The sequence below is a fragment of the Opisthorchis viverrini genome, assembly GCF_000715545.1.
Source record: "Opisthorchis viverrini unplaced genomic scaffold opera_v5_11, whole genome shotgun sequence".
In the NCBI taxonomy this organism is placed as follows: Eukaryota; Metazoa; Platyhelminthes; class Trematoda; order Opisthorchiida; family Opisthorchiidae; genus Opisthorchis; species Opisthorchis viverrini.
Window position 1 is genome coordinate 3,969,377 of NW_008751667.1, and position 8,964 is coordinate 3,978,340.

Below are 8,964 nucleotides of genomic sequence, written 5' to 3' on the forward strand. Positions count from 1 at the left end.
ACAACACAGCCCTTACTGTAGCCTGGTACACACGACCCTTAAGATCCAGTGAGATGCCTTTTTGACGCCACAAGTGACGCAAATTAGCAAACGTGATTCGAGCCTTTGAGATTCTTGCATTGACTTCATCAGACACACTTCCGTCAGGGCTAATACAACTACCGAGGTATGTAAAGTTTTTCACAATCTCCAGTGGTTCTCCCTGAACTGTAAGGGATATGTTCGCAGGCGGCACGTTCTGAAGCATGACTTTGCACTTTGAAGGTGCGAGGCGCATGCCAAAAGATGGAATGATGGTGGTCAGTTTATTCAACAGGGCTTGCGCTTCGCTTTGGTCTTCAAAGATGAGGGCGATGTCATCTGCGTACTCCAAATCGACAACGCTCTCGCCAGCAACGATTTGGACACCGGGGTTTTGAAGACCGTCCAGTGTTCGCCTCATTATTTCATAAATTACGAAGTTGAACAAGAATGGAGAGAGTGGACATCCTTATCTGATACGACTTTTTGTAGGGAAGCTTTTAGAGAGCTCACCATACACTCTCAAGAAGCCCCATACTTCGAAGAAAACCCATGAAGTTGTAACAACCCTTCAATTCTTTTTCAGTGCGAACTGCAGAAACTGATGAGGAAGAAAATCAACCTCCCTTCATGGGACACAGGTCGTGGACTCTCGTTACCGACTCTTGGTGGGCGAAATTTCTCCTCACAAGAGGCATTCTTATGGGATCACCAAAGATGTTGCCAAACTGAATCAAGCTACATTGCGGGCTGTTTTGTTGTATGGCTGTGAGACTTGGCCTGTTCGGGCAGCGGAACTGAGACGTCTTCAGGTGTTCGACAATCGTTGTCTCAGAACCGTAGCTCGTGTGGGCTGGTGTCGGCGAATCCGTAACGAAGCAGTTAGAAAGCGCTTTTCGGTTGTGCAACGGGTACTTCCATTAAAGAATGTGTCCAGCACCAGAAGCTGCGTTGGTTGGGACATGTGCTCAGTATGCCTAGCCATCGTTTACCGAAGAGACTGCTGTTTTCTATGCCCAGCTCAGAGTGGCGTAAACAGAGAGGTGGTCAACCCTTGACTTGGCAGAGGAGTATGGAGATCACGAAACGCTTGGGTGCTGTCGGTGCTACTCGCCTTCCAGGATGAGGACCGCGTGATCCTCACTGTGCCTGGTTGGAGACACTACAAGATGTGGCTGCCAACCGATGTCAGTGGCGTTCTTGTTATCAGTTTCTATCCAGATTGCCTGAAAGACTGTTTGGAGGTGTAGACACCTCGGAATGATTGTAGTAAGCCAGCACTAAATCCCTTCCCTGTCCACCTCTATTCTTTTCTTCACAATAAGGCTTTCAATTAAATCGTGGTTGTACGGCAGCAAAGCATCGGTGTTGGACACTGACGTCATGCTGTCGACGACGATGATTAGAATCGGACCCATCACCACCAGAAAGTGATGCTATATTTCAAGTCAACTTAATAGTTATGGATAAATCTTAATGTACAGGTATCCAGATGGAAAATGTCACAGAACGATGCTAGCAGGCGAAACTAGACAGACTGAAGAGAATAACAAACTCACCGCTCTTTAGCAAGCGTCGCCGCCTGTGTGGTATGCAGTCGGATCCGCGGTATACGTCGATCCCACGGAGTCACCAAAACCCAACCAGTTTGCTCCACGAGTGCATCCGATTCCGGTATGTAAGTGCACACGTAATCTCTCCAGTTTCGACTCAGAACACCCACAACAAATCCGCTCGGCCATAGGGCAGCAGCGGGTGTGGAATCTGCACGATCTGCTTCGGTCGCCTGTTCCACGGCACCAACGGCCGTGCTAACAACCTCAGCAGCGTCTGAAAAAATAGCAAGTTAGTAAAGCTGCTAATCCATGGAAATATGCATCACAATAAAGCAGCTGGAAGGCAATGACAAACGAAGGTGTACTCCAAATCATGCGATGTTACAGACTCGTTACAATCTACAAAACAAACATTTTAACTAAAATACGAGAAAATCATTTGCTTCTCGAAAGAGACAGGCAGTTTTTCTGCCCGGACGGTGAAAACGGTTTGAGACCTAGTTGGACATTCTAAAGCTGTTTTGCGCCATTAGTAAGGCGCAGTTGTGACACTCGCTTCGTATCCACATGCAACTGAGTGAAAAACGTTGCTTCCCCAAGTGAGAATGATTTTCGATTGTGGAATTCATTCCGAATAGGTACTGCTTCCGGTTTGTGGTACTCTTTACTGTTGTAGCATTATTAATAACAACAATAATAATAATAGTAAAAATAATTGTTCAGTGGTAGCATCTTTTCAGTGACAAACTGCCATGCCCTCCGAAGAAAGCACGAGGGCTGAGATACCGCCAGGGGAAACTGAGAGGTCGGGTTCGAACCACGAACTTTCCAGTCAACAACTTCGCGCTCTAACCGCTGAGCCATCTCGCCCCAGAGGCAAAAGACCACATGTAATCACCGTCATAATAAATGGCATTAGTTTGTAGTTTGTCAGTAGTATGTTATACCGAGGAAAATACTTCGATACTGTGAGCATCCTTCGATCTGAAACATGAGACGGTCTCAAGGTAGAACAGTCGAATGGCGTAAATGAGAGATCCAGCTGGGTACCATCTGGGTCTTTTCTTAAGAATTCGATGTAATTGATGGTATAACTTTATTTTCGCAAAATTGGATGCGGCAGTAGAAAACCAAATAAACAAAAACTCGGGGACTAACCGACGGGAACAGAAAGAGTGAAACCGCTAATGAGCTGTTGAGGAATTCTCAGCATGCTCGAGATAGCTCAGTCATCAAAACGTGAACTTACTAAACCCAGAGCCCATGGTTCGAACCTTATCTCAGGAACTCGACTGTTCCTGTCTAGGCTTGGACAACCTGGCAGCATCTCAGCCCTCAGGATTCTTCCGGGTGGCATGGCAGCTAGGCACCAAAACCGTGCTACAGCTGAACGGTTTTACACAGATTACCTGGTTTACACCTAACAGCGTAACACGCTGTTGCTCATGAATCAACGACTCGTGAAAATCTTACTTAAAAAATAAGCATAGTAGATTGGTTCAAACACCAGTCCCGATGCAGAAATTGACCAGTTGGCCCAGAAATTGATCTAAACAGAGGAGGACAGAGTGAATAGCCGAGTAGATAATCTAGACCGTTGAGTGTGTCGCTTCAACTTGGAATGCAATGGATAAAAAACAGTTGTTTAAAGCAGTCTTCTACAGCATGCCAAGCGTAAATACAAGGTTGACGGGCAACAAAGACAAACACTAGTTTGTTAGAAGTACACAGTAATATCCAAGCTCATCGACTTCAATCAGGATCTGATAGATCAACAGCGAAGTCAACCGGTATCTGATCAAACTTAGAAGACGAACACAAACAAAGGTAAGGTAATAACCGATCACTCTCAATTAGAGGACAACGGTGTTACAGTGAAGCTGGCCCCCACAGCCTACACGAACCGATTCAGAGGCTGAAGAGACCGAGGAACTTACTGCTTTCCGTTGCATTAATATTTGATGACACGTGGCCCCACTGATCACGAGGCAAGAGCCGAATGACAACAACGTCACCATCCATGGCACGATTTCGATGCTGTACCCCATTTACAGCGATCTCACTTCGGCTGGCCAGAGCTTCTTTCAGTTCTGGCTGGTGCTTGACAAGGCTGGCGCTGAAAAGGGAGTAAATTCTATGCGTAAAGCCCGAACAACAAGGTCAAGAGCGATGCTCCTGGTAAACATCAATGGGTGTTAGAATGTCTGAATAACGACTGGATCACTAAATTACGGGGACGTCGTTTGCAATTTCTTGAGGAACAACCCTCCCTCCAAACAGAAGACTACTCTCCCAAAGGGAGCCACTTCCGGTCAGAAAGACCTTCATATGTTCTCTCCAGAGAGAGACAATGGTATCCGCTTCTATCAGAAAGATCGAGGACAGGTCTTCAAATCGAGATAGGATCGTCCAACATTCTCCAAAATAGATTGAGGCTTCGCCGCATTCTCAGTGAATGGGTCGTGGCAAAAAATCTTGTCAACCATAAGCATCAGCGAACATCTGATAGTGGTGCTACCGGCCGGACTACTCACGAGTAGAAAGCATTATAAGGAATTTGAGGGGTGTTTTGAAAAAACTCTATATATCAGCGAATTTAGGGCTGGAAGGGGTCACTGAATGATGAATGGATGGGGCGACACTTCTCTCTGGGAGACCTGTGAGACATTCAATACTCTACGAGGGTGTCGGGGCAGTCACAACCAACTTTGCTGCGAGTGTGAAGAAACATGGGAGCTTTCAAACGTACTGTGCGTGAAGCTGAGAAACTGAGAAGCACTGTACGGCTGCTTCATCCTTACTGAAACCATCAGCACGCCGCGCGCCACGAAACTCTCGAGTGCTTTAAACACAACCTCCCGGCTAGTAGGTAAATACTTAATTAACCATTTGATCACCAATCCACAACTACCACCGCCAGGCTAAGGACGATTCATAGTGTGGGAACCAGTATTTTTTACACCGAGGTTGTCCTTCACAAGAGACATGTGGGACGGTGTTATGTCTTCTGATTCGTCAATCTGTGGTATCTGCTGCTGACCCGCTCCAGGGCCTAGTTGCCGAAAAAAGACTCACAGAAGGGAACACAACAGCCATATTCCGAACAAGCGAGTGAGAGAGCGTGAGTGCGAGTGCGAAAAGTACACCGGTCTCAACCTATTTATTGGAAGGACACTGTCTGAACCTGGTCTAATGCTGACGCACACATCTGGCTTTGGTACGAGCTGCGACGCACTGCATATTGCGGGGGCGTTGCCTGATCAACGCTGACTCGCGCAGTCTGGGTTTGATACAAGGTTGTGACGTGCCGCATGTTGAGGGGGTGTTGTCTGTCTGGTCAACATCTAGCGGATCTGAGAGTCTCGGTAGATTCCGGGCATTCAGTGGTTGCTCTCAAGAATGTGACCTTCCTGATAGACGGTGTTCGGTGTCGAAAGCATCCAACAGCAGCAAACTCTAAGGCTATTAGAAAGCGAAACCAACGCTTCCAGATGATCCTCAAATCCTACAACACAGTTCCAATGGTACCCATCGTTGAGCTGGAGAATACACAGAGAGTTGGTCAAAACACAGTAAAATAAGAAGCAGACCGAAGTGCAAACACGCGAGACACGACAAACAGCCACATCAAGTAAATATTTGAGGTAGAAATTAGTTGGGCGCTTCTCACTCCTTCAAACAACGCTGTGACCTACTCTGTTAGGGTTACCATGGCTTCTGTGGTAGCACGAAAACGGGACACGCGCAGGATTCCTCGAAGGAACTGGCCAGAGCGGAGTCCAGCCAGTAAGGCGGATTCTGGTAAGTGTGTCGGGAATATATTTCCTGGTTCCGGTTCTGGAAGGGAGATGAAAGAAGGATTAGGGATGACAAGAGTTTTGGTTTAGCGATGCCCCATCAATAAGGTAATCCTACGTCTCAAGAAGAACAGTGGTGAGAGGGCAGGCTGCTTTTCAAGAGGAATTCACACAAAGCCGTGGCTGACAAGGAGAGCCATTATGCTCCTTCTGAGCAAGTGACCCCTGTTCTGAAACCTCACTCAGCATACAGTCACTGATGGTTGAAAAGCCATCATGAAATGTTTCTCATGGCTAAACAGAACAGAAACCCAGCGTTTATCGAACGAATGGTTTCGTTGCGCGCAACTGAAGATATTTTCGCTTGGCTGCTGATGAACAAGGCAGTAAAGACAGGATGAAATGAGAATACAGAAAGTCCGCAGTATGCGCAAACTCCGGCTTACACGATGACCAGTTTTTAACCTTCCACTTCTTTTGGACAGCTTAGTCTCTTTGTTTTGTAAACAACTTGTATTGTCCATAAACAGATAGAACGTCTCTACGTTTCGAAGTCTGCATTTCAAGAAGCCAGAACCGCAGTCGCATCATCAGATGGTTGGGTTGCATTTAATTGTGTTCTGTCGTCTTAAACAATAGGTAGAGTCATTGATTTCTCTCCAAAGGGATACTTGAATCCGTTGTTCTAACCGTGGCATAATATGTGGACAAACCTTATTCTTTGAACTGAGTGACAAAGCTTATCACTCCCAATCAAGCTAAATTTGGAACAAATCCCCCGACGTGGCTCCTCACTCACGGGCATTACCTACTCCTCGATTCAGGCATATTGGTTGACTGAGCACTGTCCATTAAACTTGCCTAGCGGACGGGAAATAAACCGACGGATATACCTGTCCCTGGAAGCAATCGTAGTGAGATAGACACAATCTAAGTTCCTCCTGATGTTCACGCATTAATCACAGATGGTAGATCAAAGGACTCCTGAAAAAATGGTTACAGATGAACAACGTAGATTGTCAACTGGACTTGAGGCGGAAATTTGTAATTTCACTTGCGACGTATTCGACCGCTCTCTTGATCGACAAAGTTCTATGCTGATGTCACTATCAATGATGACGACCTTCCTGAAAGTACCTTAACCACTGAGCTACCCATTAGATCAGAGGCCACAGAATACCGAAACCACACGAAGATATTGGTAAAGCTGCCCAGTTCGTGGAAGATGTTATCAAAAACGAACACGATCGACCAGGAGCTGTCGATTCAGGGGGGATGGTGTATTACACGATACGTTTGTCCCTCAAGAAAGTCTGGAGGCTGCAACATTCAACAACGGTTCCAAGAGCATCCAGAGCTATTCAATTGCAAGCGGCATCCATTCCAACCAATACTAGCCTGACACATCATTGCTCACGGATCCGCCAAAGTTTTGCTTATTTAATACCCTGGGATTTATCGGGTAGATCAACAGAACCGGAACTGTTGGGGATATGAAACATGGGTTTTCACCACCTACTTATAAGTAGTCCGTTTTTTTATCAAAAGTGTCTACGTCGCGTCCACCTGTAGACCTATTGGGCGCAGTCTGCTTTTATCACGCACAAAGTATCGTCTACAAGCGTAATAGATGTGAACGTTGTTTAACATTTTATCCAGTCCTGAGTCTACTCACTCAGAACAGTCGTATCTGTTTCAACAGCGTCTTGAAATACTGGTGACTCGGGTGGATTAATTAACTGACGATCAGGTGGCAGTTCCCAAGCTTGGAGAAGAGAAAAACTGTGACCTAATCAAAAGCGACGTATCCACCTCATTTCTTGTGGTAGTCTGGACAGTGACCAAGGATCAAAATATACCAAACTGCTGTTTTCTTTCTATCTCGTTTATTTGTTGGTTTCTGCAGCTATCACCACGATCAGGATAACCAAGTGCAGAAGGGTCGCTATCGGGGATGGGACATCGGTGGACGCTGAACTGCGCGGGCAAATGATACTTCCCGGTTGCCCAGGCCGAGGAAGGGGGTTTGGTTGAGGTACCTCGCCTTGAACCTTTAACTCAAAACTCTGACCCACAAAGCAGTGGGAGGACGTAGGGTTTTGCTCGGGGGTCCTGACCCTAGCCTCTGACTCAAAAGTCTGACCCACGAGGCAGTGGGAGAATGTAGGGTTTTTTTGGGGGGGACATTGCCCGGAGCCGACGACTCAATGGTCTGACCTGCTCGGCTGCAGGGGGTTGGCCTAACCCGAAGGCACAGGGAATAAGGCATTACTGTCTCATTCCTGATGCGGCTGCGCACAGGAAGTGCCTTTTGAGCAGCACCGGGCTCTTTGGTTCTAAAAGTATTTCGACCGTATTGGATAATGCGCCGGCGGTCACGGTCAACCGTTGGGCGATCGGAGTGTGCGGTTTTGGGGGCTGACCTTTTCTAACCAGTCCTTCCTCGGGGAATTTAACTTCTAAATCTAATACCAATTTATTATTCCTGTGTGCGATTTTTCGCCCCGATCAAACTGGTAGATACCGGCATATGAGACTAATCGATGCTACCCTTCGCTTTGTCTTGTATTTTTGCATACTGTCGCTGCTGACGTAAGCGTCGTCTTCTAATAGCATTAGTAGTCGGAAATTTCCAAACTGCTCCCTGCTGCCTACACCGCTCACACTAATTCCTCAGTTCGATTGTTTGTCCGCATTCCACTGTCACTCAACTTTTGCTTTAGAACCATTGCCGTAGCGTCACACACCGCCCATTCACTGTAAGAATTTGCCACACGGTGGTACTATTGACGCAGGGGGGAGGGTGAACTCAGATGTACTGCTATATGCCGTCATTCGTGTGAGATGCGTAGACGGGCACGATCACACCAGGCCATTAGACAAAACTACGCTAAACTGTAAGTCTCCGAAACGATTGTGCGTGCGAAACACAGTTTAAACTATCCGGCCTCAACATACATATTTCAGCTACGAGCAGCTGTAATTATTTGAAAGTAACCGAGGACTATTCAAGACGGGTGTTTGTTGAATTTATGACCAATTTCGATTTGGTACGTAGAGAAATCCAGAAGCATCATGATGTATGTTCGCACAATGCGACGCCAAGGGGGCCGCTTCGTTGGTTCAGTTGATAATTGTTCTCAGCCTTCAAAAACCGACACTCCAAGATCATGACTGCAATGATTACGATCGCCACTCACTCATTACGAACAAAAAATGGTTCATAAAACGAACTACTCACAAGGTTGCTACTCATTACGAAAAATGGTTCATAAAATGAACTACTCACAAGGTTGCTGAAAACTCTTCGACAGCTCACGACCGGCTTCGTCCTTCTTGGTTGGGATCAGGTAGGCGCGGCCTGGGTGCAGCACATTCAGTTGTAGAATATCATAAACGAGAGATTCAGTTGAGTCTCTCGTGGAAACCAAATCGATTTGTATTTCTCGAAAAGTCCAATTTGGGTTCAAGTAGAACATAAGGTTGACGGAAACTCGGGGACTGCGCCTACCTGATGAGCTCTAAGAAGGGCGAAACCGGTCGTGGGCTGCCGAAGATTTTTCAGCAACCTTGTGAGTAGTTTCCTTTAT

The 8,964-nt window shown here is 46.6% G+C and overlaps 1 protein-coding gene across 1 annotated transcript in view; it reads right to left on the minus strand.

Annotated features, from left to right (window-relative positions):
* T265_01106 (hypothetical protein) overlaps nucleotides 1–8,964 on the minus strand; it is a gene marked incomplete at both ends in the record, with an annotated part of 35,501 nt that overhangs the window by 20,965 nt on the left and 5,572 nt on the right. The window contains 4 exons of the mRNA XM_009165049.1: nucleotides 1,581–1,851; nucleotides 3,515–3,693; nucleotides 5,273–5,414; nucleotides 8,664–8,885. Coding sequence (XP_009163313.1) covers nucleotides 1,581–1,851; nucleotides 3,515–3,693; nucleotides 5,273–5,289 — 467 coding nt within the window. The remainder of the gene's footprint in view (nucleotides 1–1,580; nucleotides 1,852–3,514; nucleotides 3,694–5,272; nucleotides 5,415–8,663; nucleotides 8,886–8,964) is intronic.